Source organism: Bos indicus x Bos taurus, chromosome 16 (genome assembly GCF_003369695.1).
Source record: "Bos indicus x Bos taurus breed Angus x Brahman F1 hybrid chromosome 16, Bos_hybrid_MaternalHap_v2.0, whole genome shotgun sequence".
NCBI classification, from domain to species: domain Eukaryota; kingdom Metazoa; phylum Chordata; class Mammalia; order Artiodactyla; family Bovidae; genus Bos; species Bos indicus x Bos taurus.
The window spans coordinates 31,595,928-31,612,408 of record NC_040091.1 but is presented as its reverse complement, the minus strand read 5'-3'; the positions used below and the strand labels follow the sequence as shown (position 1 = coordinate 31,612,408).

The following is a 16,481-nucleotide window of genomic DNA, read 5'->3' as shown; positions in this document are numbered from 1 at the left end:
CTCCTGGTCTTAGTTGCAGTATGTGGAGTCTAGTTCCCTACACCAGGAATGACACTCGGGCCCCTGCATTGGGAGCTCAGAGTCTTAACAGCTGACCACCAGGGAAGTCCCTGCAAATGGTTATTTAATCTAGTTGAACTTTCTCATATCATTACTTAAAAACTGTGGTATAGATTTAATTTGTATAACATGTTATGTGTTGTTAGAGCCAGGCAGCAAGCTTGGCTGCTACTGAAAGTTCGTATCATCTGTGGAAGGGTAGAATTAGCTAGTGTATATGAAGATAAAGATTATGGGCTGTTTCTTAGAGCCACAAGCCCCCTCAGTCCCAACACTGTGTTCCTTGGGCGTGTGGAGCATGAACTACTCCACTGGCTCCATGGGTTCTTTGTCCATTTGTCCATGGTGAGCAGTGCTGCATTTGATTTCTGTTTTCTGAAATAGGAGGGTATGAGGTAGATCACTTTCATGGCAAGCATGGAGCCCTGGGTGCTTGATATTTGTCGTGCTTGCTACCTGTGTAGACCAAGGGGCTTGCCATCAGAGCCTGTTCTGCTTTGAGCCTCCTGCCAGGAATCGCTGGAATAGATTCTTTCAGCTGCCTGACTTTGCCAGATCTAACTTTGATCTGGCCACACTGAGAGATGAGAGGATCAGTGTTTTTGGATGCTCTTGTAATCCTTTCACATCATACCTGTGTCCAGTGGGTGAGGATTCCTGAGTTATGGAAGTTCCAAATGTCGATTAAAGCATTATTTATTCCTGACAGATGACGATTGGAAAAAGGAGATTTCATGATCAAGTAAATTTGGAAAATGCTGCATTAATTTCTTTAGAACATCTCAAAGACTTTAATATGCTAATATGCATGATTAATCCCCAAGAGGAGAACATAATATTGTGAGTCTGTTTTTGTCAAAAACACACCCTTTAAATGCCTTTCTCAGGCATTTTTGATCATTGAAGCCTTTTACTGAGAAACACGTTGAGGAATGAGTATGAAGCAGAACCCATTTTAGAAAACTTCAGTTCAGTTCAGTTCAGTTGCTCAGTTGTGTGTGACCATTTGCAACCCCATGGACTGCAGCATGCCAGGCTTCCCTGTCCATCACCAACTCCCGGAGCTTGCTCAAACCCATGTCCAACGAGTCAGTGAAGCCATGCAACCATCTCATCCTCTGTCATCCCTTTCTCTTCCTGCCTTCAATCTTTCCCAGCATCAGGGTCTTTTCCAATGAGTGAGTTCTTTGCATCAATATTAACTAGAGGTTGTTAAAAGTTAGTAATTGTTGTTAATATAAAATTGGGCATAGGAATGGAAGAATACTGCTTTAAACTTGTTAGTAATACCTATTTCAGAACACAAATCAGCATTGTATTTACTGGTAAAGGACTAGTATTTTAATCTATCAAATAATGTTTTTAAAGAGCAAAGATTATCATTATCATTTTATGAATTCAATTTGTTTTGGTAGTTCTAGCCAGTGTCCTAAATCATGAAGGAGAAATAAGAAAGTATGCATTTTGGAAAGAAGAGACCAAATGAATTATCAGAAAATACAAAGTAACCAACTGAAGAGGGATTATAAAAAGTTTTGGGAAATAGATGGGTATAAGATCAATAGCAAATTTTTAAAAAATTAATATTTACCTCTACTTCTAGAAATTTCAAGGTCTCCAAAAAGATTCCTTCACAATATCCACAAAATCCATAAAGTACTGAGGCACAATCTTGGAGAATTTGTGTGTGGCTTATATGAGGAAAGCCATAATGTATAACCTTCAATTTAGAGATATAAAAAGGGCTATATAGCTAATACAGATCTCTTAGATGTGAAAACTATTTTAAAATGTTCAGTCTTTCTCAGTGTATAGCTTCATTGCAATAGCAATCCCAATGGTGTTTTATTTGGAATTTCTAAATTTTATTTGAATTTCTAAATTTCATTTGGAAGACTTACACTGGTGAGTATATTAATGAATATTCCTAAGAAGAAGACCAGGAACAGTGATAATATTAATAAGTGAAATGGGATGGTAATGCCATAACAGTAGAAATACAGTTCAGAATGGAATCAGTAGAATAGACAATGGAAGTAGTCTCCATCACATAAAGGACTATAACACATTGTAAAGTAGGAGGAAAGAATTCAAGTGCTTAGTAAATTAAAAATTATTAAAATCAGATTAGAAGTTAATCTTTCACTTTGAATCGTGCCAAAATAACTTTCAGATGGATTAAAAAGTATATTTTTAAATTGTAGAAGAAAATAGAATTGAGTTTACCAAACCTGTAGAAAAAGGATAATTTTCTCCCTCCTTTGGTGGTTCTTTCAAAGGCTATGTTTCTAAACTTTAAAGGATAAGAAATCTCAACAGGTGTCACTAAAATAAAAATTAAAAATAACATACTTTTAAAAGGTAATCTTAAATTTAAAAAGCAAATATCAGCTTTGTGTAATGACAGTATTATAACCAGTGAGATTTTTCCCAAGTTACTATTAGAACTAGTAAGAATGTTCCCACTAAATAACACAAATTCAACTGCATTCAACTTAGCGTATTTCAGTGAGATAATAAGACAAATGCACAAAGATGAATTGGGCAGAATGGTTCACTCAAAAATTAATATATTTAACAACAAAAACATTTAGAAACTACCTAAATGTCTACAGTTAGGGAGCTGGTTTAATAAACTATGATAAAGTTCTATAATGGATTATCAGCCACTAAAAACAATAATGTAATAAATATTTTTTTGAGAATGAAAAGATGCTCACAATTTACTGTTGAGTGAAACATTAGATTAGAGGGCAACATTAAGAGTAGTTAACTCTGCATGTTAGGATTTGAAGTAATGTTTACTTGATCTCAACTTCTCTTTTTTTGTCTTCAGTAATCATGTGTGATTTTGATGATCGTAAGGGAGGTGGAACTGTTTTCATATTAGGGAAGCAAATGCAAACAACTGACCTGGAAAATTGTTTTCAATACTTCTTAAAATTATTTTCAGTAATTCTTTCAGTAAGAATTAAGTAAGAATTTCAGTAAGTCTTTATTATTTAACGAGCTCATACAAATTGTTAAGAAAAAAAATGGAAGATCCCAGTACGGATGAGCAGAGAACCTGAACAGACAATTCAAAACATAGAAAACAGAGGTGATAAACAAGCATTAAGGATCACTATTCAGATTTACTTGTAAGCAAGGAACTGTGCATTTAAATAATGAGATAAGATTTATTTTCTTATCAAACTAGAAGTTTGCCACCATGTTATTATAATAAATTAATAAATATCAATAAATTGTTACATCCCTTTGATAGTTTTCACGGTTGAAGGTTATGTTGCAACCTGGAAAATTAGAGCATCTGAGTGAAATAGTAGAATGAATGGTAGTTCATATGCCACAACTAAGCCCAAACACAGCCAAATAAATAAAGTAATTAAATAAATAAATATAAAAATAAAACTAAGAATTAAACAAACAAACAAACAAAAAGCATATTGGGAAGGGGAGAGGGGAAGTAAATTGCAGATATTGTAACATTTCACTCTTAAAGACTTCAGCATGCCTCTCCTAAGAATAAAGACGTTCTCCTACGTAACTCCCCTCCCTGCCAAAAAAGAATACTAGGGAAGTGTGCTGCATGTTCTTCCTTATTAATAATTTCTAGTTGTTGAATTTTTTTGTTTTGAATTTAAAATTACAGTAAAATAATTTTTATTTACTTTTTCTTTTGCAGAGGTAGCTGTAGCAGAATTTCACAAAAAAATCAAAGAAGCTTTTGAAGTGTTTGACCATGAGTCAAATAATACAGTGGATGTGAGGTTTGGAGATGTTTCCTTCTAATTCTAAATTGCTGATACAACTCGTGAAGTAGAAGATGGTTCATTTCTCTTTCTACATTCTTTGAATTTTTATGTTAAAGTATTTATGTTTCTGTGCTCGGCAAAAGGTCTTTTCTAGCTGCTGTTTTGTATTAGTACTGTTTCTTATTCTTCATAATCTAGTGGAAAGACTATATATCCACATTGCCTATTCTAATCTATAGACTAAATTCTGTGAATGAGACAAACTTGTATACTATAGCTTTAGTGCTGGACACACAGTTGGCACTCAGTAAATATTTGTTGAGTGAATGAACAGAATTTGCTTTTAGAATACATAGATACGGGTCATTCACTGGTGGCCTAGTGGTTAGAATTCTGAACTTTCACTGCCATGGTCTGGGTTCATTTCCTGGACGGGGAATTGAAGTCCCACAAGCAGCGCAGTGTGGCAAAAAAACAAAACCAAACCAAAAGCCATGGATATGTATTATCAAGCATAAATAGGATATTACAGAGAAGGATTAATAATTCCCAAACATGATACACACCTCAAGTAAAATAACAAAAAGAACCAAAACAAAAGAACATAAAAAGATGAGAAAAAAACATGAATGCTGGTAGATTTAGAATAGAGGACAAGAGACAAAGAATAGTTTGAAAAAAAGAGGCGAAAGATAGAGGAGATTATGCATGTTGTACAATCTGTGCCACGCATGTACAACAAAGAAAGGTAATGAAATCATCCTTCCAGGAGGCCAAACTGATTGAGAAATATTTGATAGGATCACAATCTCAAGAGTTAGAACTCAGTATGGAGGCCAACAAAACAGTGGGAAATGATTTTTAAATGGTTTTGGCAAGAATCATTTGATGCTTATAAACCAGTCCCATCACTTCCAGACTGGTCAGAGGACTAAATGCTTTAAATTTGAGCTAGACTGAATGAACAATATGAGTATGACTGATTGTAACTACAGTCATCCCTCAGTATCCACAAGGTATTGGTTCCAAGACACCTGCCTCCACCCTCCTCCCCTCCACACCCCCCTTCACAAACTTCACAGGATAGTCTTCTGCTTTGAGGGGAGGCTTCCAAAAAGTAGCAGTAAAGAGAAAATCTCCCAATTCCCTTAGAGCAGTGATGCCCGCCGTTTTTTGGTAAAAGAGCCAATTCAGGGGACATAAACATGCTTATGAGGAGGGCCTGACAACCCACTCCAGTATTCTTGCCTGGAGAATCCCTTGGACAGAGGAGCCTGGTGGGCCGCAGTCCATGGGGTCACAGAGAATCAGATACAACTAAAATGACAGAGCATGCATGCAAACATGCTCATGGGCTTCCCCGGTGGCTCAGCTAGTAAAGAACCATTGGGTTCTGTCCCTGGGTTGGGAAGATCCCCTGGAAAAGGAAATGGCAACACACCCCAGTATTCTTGCCTGGGAAATCCCATGGACAGAGGAGCCTGGCAGGCTACAGTCCATGGGGTCACAAAGCGTTGGACACAACTGAGCGCACACGCACACACCCAAACATGCTTATGGGATGCGTCTTTCTTCCCACTCAGAATTAAAATAATTGTACGAGACCCAGCGGGAAAGTGTATGTTCTTACTTAAATTGTCTACTTTATAAAAGAAAGAAAGTTACCAGGAAAATTGGCATAGTTTTTAGCATTGAAATATCCAAGGGGTAGCAACATAGATGAATGGAGTTTCTAGTCTTTATTCCTTCTGCTAATTTGTATAGCACTTTAAAGTTTACAGTGAGCATTCTCATGCTGCCGGTATCATTACTTTCTGCTTTTTATAAATCAGCCAGGAAGCAAAGCAACTTGCCAAAGATGGAATAACAGGATAACGACACAGTCGAAACTCAGATCAGTTTCTTCTGTTTGGGGCAGCTGTGCCTCAGCCCTGGAAGAAGCTCAGGGGATGTAGTGCTAAAATAAAGTCTGGTCCTGCTTTTCTTAGCTTTAGCAGGCTCTTCTATTTGTAAAAACAGTTAATCTTGCTAGAATTTATTTTGGCTTATGGTTAAAAGTGAAGGCATAAATAGACTCACGTTTTCCAAATTACTAAACCATTCCATTTATTTATCTCTGGAATTATTAGAATCATTTTATAATATGCTACATTTTCTGTAATTGGGTCTGCTTTGGGCTACGTATTCTGACCTGTTGCCTTACCTCACGGTCATACACTAGGACAAGTAGTGAAAGTGTTAGTCGTGTCCAGCTCTGCGACCCCATGGATTGTAGCCCACCAGGCTCCTCCGTCCATGGAATTCTGGAGTGGGTTGCCATTCCCTTCTCCAGGGGATCTTCTAACCTAGAGATCGAACCCTGGTCTCCTGCATTGCAGGCAGATTCTTTACCGTCTGAACCACCAAGGAAGCCATACTAGGACATTCCTATATTAATTGCTCTCAGTTTATATAGTATGCTTTACTATCTGATAGAAAACAAAATATAAAAACAGAAGCAATATTGTAACAAATTCAATAAAGACTTTAAACATTAAAAAAAAAAAGAATTGAAGGCAGTATTCTGGGTAGATTGAGTAAAGAGGTGTCTGAATGGAGTAAGAGTTTCAGAGACAGTCGAAATAGCTTGGTTTAGAAGAGAGAGTTGTTCCTTGAGATACTTACTGGGCTTTTTGACTGTTTCTGCCCGCTCATGTGCTCTTTGCATGAATTGAAAACTTTAATTTGAAATTTTATTACTTTAGGTGGAGTGGAGGTGTGGTATTGTGACTGCCAGGCAGCCAGTGGGTTTTGTCTTTTTTCATCATGTGTAAAACATTATTAAATGAGCTCCTGCTGCTTTCCTCGTGGCTCTGAGGGACATCCTGGGGATTGGAATCAGACTTTCTGAGTTCATTCCTGGCTTTGTCACTCTAACTTATTTACTTATTACTTATTTACTCACTCTAACTTATTTGAAAGTGAAAGTGAAGTCGCTCAGTCGTGTACAACTCTTTGTGACCCCATGGACCGTAGCCTAAAAGGCTCCTCCGTTCATAGAATTTTCCAGGCAAGAGTACTGTAGTGGGTTGCCATTTCCTTCTCCAGGGGATCTTCCAAACCCAGGGATCAAAGGGTAACTTGTTTACTCTTATTTAAATAAGAGTAACTTATTTACTCTTTCTGTGCCTAAGTTTTTACATTTGCCACATAGGACTGATGTAAATTAGTAGGTCTCAAAATGGTTTGGAGAATCCTGTGTATCCCTAGGATTCTTTCAGGAGTCTGTGAAATCAAAGCTATTCTCGTAATAAATCTGAGACAGTATTTGCTATTTTCATTCTCATTTTTTCACAAGTGTATATTGGAGTTTTTTCGAAAGCTGCATGTGTGATATTGCAACAGATTGAAGGCAGAGCCAGATAGGAGAATCCAGCTGTCTTCTGTTAAGCCAGACGTTAAAGCAGACATGTACAGCACTACCATTCTTCTAATTAAATTTATTTTTTGTTTTGGAAAATATAGTTAATTTTTCACACACAAGAAATATTTATGTAAGCAAATATGGGACTTCCCCAGTGGCTCAGCAATGAAGAATCCACCTGCAATGCAGGAAAAGCGGGTTCAATCCCTGGGTCGGGAAGATCCCCTGGAGGAGGAAATGGCAACCCACTTAGTATTCTTACTGGGGAATCCCAAGGACAGAGGAATCTGGTGGGCTACAGTCCATGGGGTCACAAAGAGTCAGACACAACTGAAGCCACTGAGCACATATAATGAGTTTATTGTTATTTCTATGAATTTGACAGCAAGGAGATCAAACTAGTCAATCTTAAAGGAAATCAGTCCTGTATATTCATTGGAAGGACCAATGCTGAAGCTGAAACTCTTAATACTTTGGCCACCTGATTCGAAGAACTGACTCATTGGAGAAGACCCTGATGCTGGGAAAGATTGAAGGTGGGAGGAAAAGGGGACGACAGAGGATGAGATGGTTGGATGGCATCACTGACTTGATGGACATGAGTTTGGACTTGATGGACATGAGTTTGAGCAAGTTCAGGGAGTTGGTGACAGACAGGGAAGCCTGATGTGCTGCAGTCCATGGGGTCGCAAAGAATTGGATGTGATTGAGTAACTGAACTGGATGGATAATAAACATTTTTAAACTTTGGGGTTTAATTTTTAATATTAAATGTAACTCACATAAACAAAAGCTCTTTATGGGTCTGAATAAGTTTTAAGAGTGTAAAAGGGGTTCTGAGACCAAAAAGTTTCAGACCCACTGTTGTCAGTGGACATTTCTAAAGCTCTTAGAACAATATTAACTTAGAACAAATTAGTTTGGTATTTAAAGCTTAGAACAATATTAGCTCGTATTATTATCCTACTCTATATTCTTAAGTAAATAATTTAGACTTGTTTTTCCTCTATTTAATCTGGATTAGCAATGTTATATTGTATTCTCCTAAGAACATTTTACATATATCTGTGTGTTCTGTTTTGATCTTTTCAGTTCTGAAGCAGTTTGTTTTATTTTCCATTTTCCTTGTAAAATAGTTTTTGAAGGTTGCATCTTGAAAAACGTCATGGCAGGTTTTTAATAGTATCAATTAGGGGGATTTTTATTTTGCCTCATACAAACATAAACCATTATACATTTTGACTTACATACATTTTCCTGCTCTGTGTTCAGATTTCAATCAAAAGCATGACTGAAAATTAAATTTTTGACTAGATAATATATAAGGTAAAATTCTAAAGGTACAAAGAATATATAGTGATAGGTAGACTTTCACTTGGCTCTCTTTCTAAAGGCAAGATTCATTATAATTTTCTCATACTTCCAGAGATAGTCCATGCAAATACAGATGTTTATATATGTGTGTGTATTTTTTATTTTGATAAATATATGTAACAAAATTTACCATTTTAACCATTTTTAAGTGTGTGTGGGTGTGTGTTAAGTCGCTCAGTCGTGTCTGACTTTTTGCGACCCCATGGACTGTAGCCCATCAGGCTCCTCTGTCCATGGAATTCTCCAGGCAAGAATACTGGAGTGGGGAGTGGGTTGCCATTCCCTTCTCCAGGGGATCTTCCCCACCCAGGGATCAAACTCAGGTCTCTCTCATTGCAGGCAGATTCTTTACTGTCTGAGCCCCTAGGAAAGCTCTTTTAAGTGTATAGTTCAGTGGTATTGAGTATATTTACATTATTTCCATCCATCTTCAGGACATCTTTATTTTCCCAAACTGAAACTCCATACCCTTTAAACAGCACCTCCCCATTCTCCCTTCTCCTTAGTTCCTGGCAGCCACGATTCTACTTTGTATCTCTATGAGTTTGACTGTACTAAGTACCTCACTGTCCGGTTTATTTGACTTAGCATAATGTCTTCAGGGTTCTTCCTTATTGTAACTTATATCAGAATTCCATCCCTTAAAACTGAATAATATTCCACTGTGTGTATATAACACACTTTGTTTATTCAGCTCTCTGTCCATGGACATTTGGGTTGTTTCCACCTTTTGGCTGTTTGAATAATGCAAATTTTATGCAGTCCAGCAACCCCAGGTAGCCTTTTGCTAATGCAGAGAATCTCTTTTTCACTGCTATTATCTCAACTTAGCATGAGTCTCTGGGGCTCACAACACCCAGTATTCATCTATTTTACTGATAAGGAGACTTAAGTTTCTTAAGCAACTGGCAAGAACCTTGAGTGTATTAGATCTTGTCTAAAATTCAATAAGAAGTATATGATAAGAACTTTTTTGCAATGATTTAGAAATAACTCTTAAGAGGATTGGAGGTGCCATAAATATTACTTCTACTTCACTTTTAGTACTATTTTTGAAGAGAAGTTAATACAGCATTTCACAGTTCATCTTTATCAGGTTGTAAAAGCGTGAGGAATATAGAGGAATTGCATGGACAATTTCCCCAAGCAATTATTGTCAGAAAAAGCTTGGGGTCACTCAAAGAGCTTTTGAAAAACTGCATAGGTAAATGGATCTGCATTTGTGGCTTAGAAAAGTATATTATAAAAAGAGGAATGGGATTGTTGGACCCACAGGCCTGTTGATAGGGAGTAAATTTGTATAATTTTATTCATACAGTGATAATTCACATGCATGAATAAAATGAATGATGAAATAAAACCACTTGAGTAACCTAGATAAATTTGAAAAATGTTAAGTTTAAAATATTACAAAAGAAAGTGAAAATTATGATGAAGGAGGAAACAGACAGAACAGGTTCCATCTTGAAAGCAGGACTTCATCTTGGGCCAGACTGTGGACTTTGAGCTATATGCCCAGTATCTATGGAAATGACATACTAACTGGAAAACCAGACCCCCAGATGGAAGAGCCCCAGTGCTTGTACCTAGACTCTCCTGAGGCTGAAACAATACCCTAATTATCTGTGTAACTGAATAGAATCATAAATTCTATTATGCTTACTGGGGTATGACCACAGGCCTATTGATAATTGTCCACTCTTAACTACCTAGGCTTAAGGCATACGAATCACGGGTTTAAGGCATACGAATCACGGGTTAACTTTGATTGTATCCTTCTTTTCCTTTGTTCAGACTAGTTTCAGGGAATTTGGGGAGGTGGGTTTGAGCACATACACTTAGGGTATATAAGGTCTTCACAAAAACTGGTCGGGGGTCCTTGGCTAAGAGGAGACTCTGCCTTGGGCCCCCCGGTGTAATAAATTGCACTCCACTATCTGCATTGTCCTTCTGAGTGAGTTTGTTTCCCAGAACGCGTGGCTACAACAATGAAAACCACATAATGTAAATTTTAAATATACAAAGTGATAGTCTATTGTTTATGAGGACAAATAACATTCATGAGAGTGATAAACAGTGTCCTCAGAGTAGTGGTTGCATCTGAAGATGGAGGGACAGGAATGACAAGCAGAACTTTAGCTGTTTCTGCAATGTTTTATTGTTAGGGAACAAATGTGGCAAAATGTTAACTTCTATTTAATCTTGGTATTGGATATATGAAATCTGTAATTTTTTTTTTTTTTTGCCACATTGCAAAGCTTGTGGGATCTTAATTCCATGACCATGGATTGAACCCTGGCCCTGGCAGTGAGACCCCAGAGTCCTAACTACTGGACCTCCAGGGAATTCCGTGTAATCCTTTTTTCTTTACTTTTCTCTGAAATATTTCACAATTACACATAAAAATAAATAGTTTTAAAGGTTGATTTATATCTTGTTATTTTACCATCTCACTTTCAAGATGATTTGTAAAAAATTGGTTTGTTTGTAATATCCCTTTTAATAAACTATGATTAAAGAATCAGTTTAAAAAATCAGTTAAAGAAAGTTTAAAAAACTATCCCAAATTCTGATTCCTGAAGCTATTTATTTTTATGTGTCTTTATAGATGAAAGTTTAGTAATATGATGGCACTATGACAGAAAAATAACACTTGGGTTCAGGCTGTCCTGTACAGGGTACTTAATTGCCTGTTTTTAGGAGACCCTTTTTGTATTTTATATCTTTGGTGATCAACTTCACTTGATTCTGGCTGGTAGGTATCTATCTGTTGTACTTATTGTGTTATCTAGATCAGCCGCAGAGTTTGCTGTGTGTCTACAAAAATTGGGAGCCAGAGACTTTCTGATTATTGGTGGTCTCAGGGAGTGTACTTCCTGGGGCCTCTGGGCATATAATTCCTGTGGCCTCTGGGTGTGTACCCTCTGTGGCTTCCAAGTTTGGACAGCTGCAGCCTCAACCTGTTCTCCTTAGCATAGGAAATAACATATTGGATTCATTTGAAAACTGTCTGCGTTATTAAATGTGGAAGACTTAATACAGATACATAACAAAGAACAGTTCATGGCAGTATCTTCCTTAGCTTTGAAAGTTAGAGGGGACACAAACCCAAGAAGCATTAATTACCATGTGCTTAGATAGCTAGAGGCATATTTGGAAATCTGGCTCCCTCTCATCATTCTGTTGCTTACACTCTTTCAGGCTGCATGGGACCAAAATAATCCTTATGTTTTCTCAGTTAACCCAAGTGTATTGTAAGGATATACTTGGAAATGAATGGTATAAGAAGTAATTATTTCTTATATTCATAAGGAATAAGTAAAAACCTGCAGTGGTATTCAGTCCTCTTAGCCCACTGGAATAACATTTGTTGCAAAGGGACCATAGGGCTCCAGTGTTTCGGCAGTCACTCTGTGACTCCACTTCAACTCTAGTAGTCCAACATGCTGGGGATTTTATTCATATGCTTCTTTTTAAAAATTTTTTAATTTTATACTGGAAAGAGAAGCAAAAAGCAAAGGAGAAAAGGAAAGATATAAGCATCTGAATGCAGAGTTCCAAAGAATAGCAAGGAGAGATGAGAAAGCCTCCCTCAGCAATCAATGCAAAGAAATAGAGGAAAACAACAGAATGGGAAAGACTAGAGATCTCTTCAAGAAAATTAGAGATACCAAGGGAACATTTCATGCAAAGATGGGCTCGATAAAGGACAGAAATGGTATGGACCTAATAGAAGCAGAAGATATTAAGAAGAGGTGGCAAGAATACACAGAAGAACTGTACAAAAAAGATCTTCACGACCAAGATAATCATGATGGTGTGATCACTGACCTAGAGCCAGACATCCTGGAATGTGAAGCCAAGTGGGCCTTAGAAATCATCCCTATGAACAAAGCTAGTGGAGGTGATGGAATTCCAGTTGAGCTATTTCAAATCCTGAAAGATGATGCTGTGAAATTGCTGCACTCAATATGCCAGCAAATTTGGAAGACTCAGCAGTGGCCACAGGAAGGTCAGTTTTCATTCCAATCCCTAAGAAAGGCAATGCTAAAGATTGCTCAAACTACCACACAATTGCACTCATCTCACACGCTAGTAAAGTAATGCTCAAAATTCTCCAAGCCAGGCTTCAGCAGTACGTGAACCATGAACTTCCAGATGTTCAAGCTGGTTTTAGAAAAGGCAGAGGAACCAGAGACTAAATTGCCAACATCCTCTGGATCATGGAAAAGGCAAGAGAGTTCCAGAAAAACATCTATTTCTGCTTTATTGACTATGCCAAAGCCTTTAACTGTGTGGATCACAATAAACTGGAAAATCCTGGAAGAAATGGGAATACCAGACCACCTGACCTGCCTCTTGAGAAATCTGTATGCCGGTCAGGAAGCAACAATTAGAACTGGACATGGAACAACAGACTGGTTCCAAATAGGAAAAGGAGTACGTCAAGGCTGTATATTGTCACCCTGCTTATTTAACTTATATGCAGAGTACATCATAAGAAATGCTGGTCTGGAAGAAGCACAAGCTGGAATCAAGATTGCCGGGAGAAATATCAATAACTTCAGATATGCAGATGACACCACCCTTATGGCAGAAAGTGAAGAGGAACTCAAAAGCCTCTTGATGAAAGTGAAAGAGGAGAGTGAAAAAGTTGGCTTAAAACTCAACATTCAGAAAACGAAGATCATGGCATCTGGTCCCATCACTTCATGGGAAATAGATGGGGAAACAGTGGAAACAGTGTCAGACTTTATTTTTTGGGCTCCAAAATCACTGCAGATGGTGACTGCAGCCATGAAATTAAAAGACGCTTACTCCTTGGAAGAAAAGTTATGACCAACCTAGATAGCATATTGAAAAGCAGAGACATTACTTTGCCAACAAAGGTCCGTCTAGTCAAGGCTATGGTTTTTCCTGTGGTCATGTATGGATGTGAGAGTTGGACTGTGAAGAAAGCTGAGTGCTGAAGAATTAATGCTTTTGAACTGTGGTGTTGGAGAAGACTCTTGAGAGTCCCTTGGACTGCAAGGAGATCCACCAGTCCATTCTGAAGGAGATCAGCCCTGGGATTTCTTTGGAAGAAATGATGCTAAAGCTGAAACTCCAGTACTTTGGCCACCTCATGCGAAGAGTTGTCTCATTGGAAAAGACTCTGATGCTGGGAGGGATTGGGGGCAAGAGGAGAAGGGGACGACAGAGGATGAGATGGCTGATGGCATCACTGACTCGATGGACATGAGTCTGAGTCAACTGCGGGAGTTGGTGATGGACAGGGAGGCCTGGTGTGCTGCGATTCATGGGGTCGCAAAGAGTCGGACACAACTGAGTGACTGAACTGAACTGAACTGAACTGAATTGGAAGGACTGATGCTAAAGCTGAAGCTTCAATACTTCGGTCACATGATGCAAAGAGCTGACTCATTAGAAAAGACCCTCATGCTGGCAAAGATTGAGGACAGGAGGAGAAGGGGATAACAGAGGATGAGATGGTTGGATGGCATCACCAACTCAATGGACATGAATTTGAGAAAACTCTGGGAGATAGTGAAGGATAGGGAAGCCTGGTGTGCTGCAGTTCATGGGGCTGAAAAGAGTGAGACATGACTTAGTGACTGAACAACAGTAGTTGATTTACAATGTTGAATTAGTTTCAATAAACTGATTCAGTTATACCTATACATACATCTATTCTTTTTCAGATTATTTTCCCATATAAGTTATTATAGAATATTGTGTAGAGTTCCCTATAGGTCCTTGTTGGTGATCTATTTTATATATAGACATGTGTATATGTTAATCCCAAACTCCTAATTTATCCCTCCCCACCACCTTTCCCCTTCATTTATTCATATACTTCCGTGTCTTCTCTTCCAGACTCTTCTTACTACTTTGCTGCTAATTTAACCTCCACTGTGTGTCTCCTGTTCCTTTGCTTCTATTTGCTTATGGCTTTTGATTCCTTCTGATTCTGCTTATTGCTTCCTGTATGTTTTTCCTCTTCCATCTCTCTGTCATCTGTGTCCCTCTCTGTTTGTCTTCCTTTAAAACTTCCAACGAAGGAGAGAGAAAAGTTTGCTTTTGCTATTTGTCAGTACTGAGTGGAGAGAACTTTTGTTGAGCAGAGCTCTTACAGTAAGCAACTTCATAGGCCTTGCTTTTGTAGGCCTATAGAGAGAGATAATTTTTGGGTTAAGTAGCTATCTCTGGTTAAAACAGCTGTGCCTAGGGAGGCAGTCCAAGTGGTACAAAGCATAACAACCTGTCCACTAAGAAATTCTCAGGAAGACTGTGCATTTGTCAGGTCCCTCAAATCCTGATGAGGTTGTACAAGCCTATTATTAGTCTATTCCAACCCAATTTCTAGGCCACTTGGAGCTCTGTGTTAAACTCACTGGTTTCTTAACACTCCCCTTCCTTGATACTGCTAACGATTTATGTCAGGGTGATCGACTATGGTGGAGACTGAGGACTCTAATTCTGTCTCCTCACTTCCTGAGCACGTAGCTAACACTGTACTTCTTAGACTCTCTTAAAGATAGAGGGAGGCTTGGAATGTGACTGAGTTTTGGGCAGTGGGATGTGGGTGGAATTGATGTGCGTCACTTCTAGGTCTGATCCATGAAAGCTTCCATATGTGACCCTTCAGGCTTTTCCCCTTCTAGCTTGAAACAGACACGTGGAGTGACATTGGAAGTCATGCATCGAGAGGGATAGATCCACAAGACGGAATGAGCTGGGCTTCTGAGTGGTTTTTTTTGAGGAAGGCCACCTATTTTGAGAAAAACTCATTTTGAATTTAACATAAGCCACTTCTGTGACAATAGCATTATGTCACTGGGTGTGGGAGTTTGTTATAACAGTGACCGTTTTCCTCACAGATTGTTGTTATGGAATATTCTTCATAGGAACTCAAGGAAGGGTTTTGGTCCCCTAGATATCTTACTAAGCTGTGTCCTAGGCTGAATGAAGTTGGTTGGGAGGGCACCACCTTCAGAGGGGGCTGCTGGGGTAGAGAAGAAGAGCCATCATTGTTTTGCTACTCCATCAAACATGGCATGAAGAATATCTCCCTCTAAGATTTCTTCTACAAATTGCAAGCTACGTATATCAGATTCAGTGTTTGAAATTGCCCTCAATTTAGTTGGAGGGCAATAGGAGTACCTCATGGTTCTACCTTGTTACACAGAGCTTTGTCTGAAGAGTAGTCAGGTGCAGCAGTGGGATTCAGTGTTCTATATATTCTAGATAGGGTGAGTGCCAGAAAGCTCATCCATTTTATCTACAGAGATAATAAGGCAAGATGTCTAAACTGTCCTTTCCCTGGGGGGAGGTGAGAAAACCAGTACCCATGTGGGTTCTATTCAGGTGGCTATGAAAGGGAAAAGATTCGGTTACAATAGCAGGGTCCCAAGGAACATGGGAATTCATTATTTTTGTCTTCGAAGGGTTCAGAAACAAGTGTTTAGAGGTGCCACTGTATAATGCAGTAATGAAGCCAGGCCGGAAGTCAGGGTGTGAGCACTGTAATTTAAGTCAACTCTTGGTTAATTTAAATGCATGGTAGTCATACCAGCTCCTAACCCTTTGCCTTCTTCTTTCTAGTTTTTGAATTGCTGAGAAGTGACGAGCAAATGTCTATTTTATTTCTGAAAACTACTTATGCATTTTATAATAGTTTCTGACCTTCCTCTGAGAGCTCATTTTAGGCTTTTCTTTGCTAACTTAACTCTAAGTTAAATATTTATATTTTTACCTGAAAGTTTGTATTTCTTGTCTTCTTAAGTTATAAACTTATTGAAGACAAATGTATCTAATATTTGGGCTGTGTAATATGTACAACACTGTCTTTGTGTATATACAGCATTGATGATGTTAGCAGAAGGTAT

General features: G+C 38.3%; 1 protein-coding gene across 4 annotated transcripts in view; it reads left to right on the top strand.

Moving 5' to 3' along the window:
- EFCAB2 (EF-hand calcium binding domain 2) overlaps positions 1-16,481 on the top strand; it is a 111,600-nt gene that overhangs the window by 39,330 nt on the left and 55,789 nt on the right. For all 4 annotated transcript variants that reach the window (XM_027564674.1, XM_027564675.1, XM_027564673.1 and 1 more), the window contains one exon: positions 3,746-3,830. In XM_027564674.1, coding sequence (XP_027420475.1) covers positions 3,746-3,830 — 85 coding nt within the window. The remainder of the gene's footprint in view (positions 1-3,745; positions 3,831-16,481) is intronic.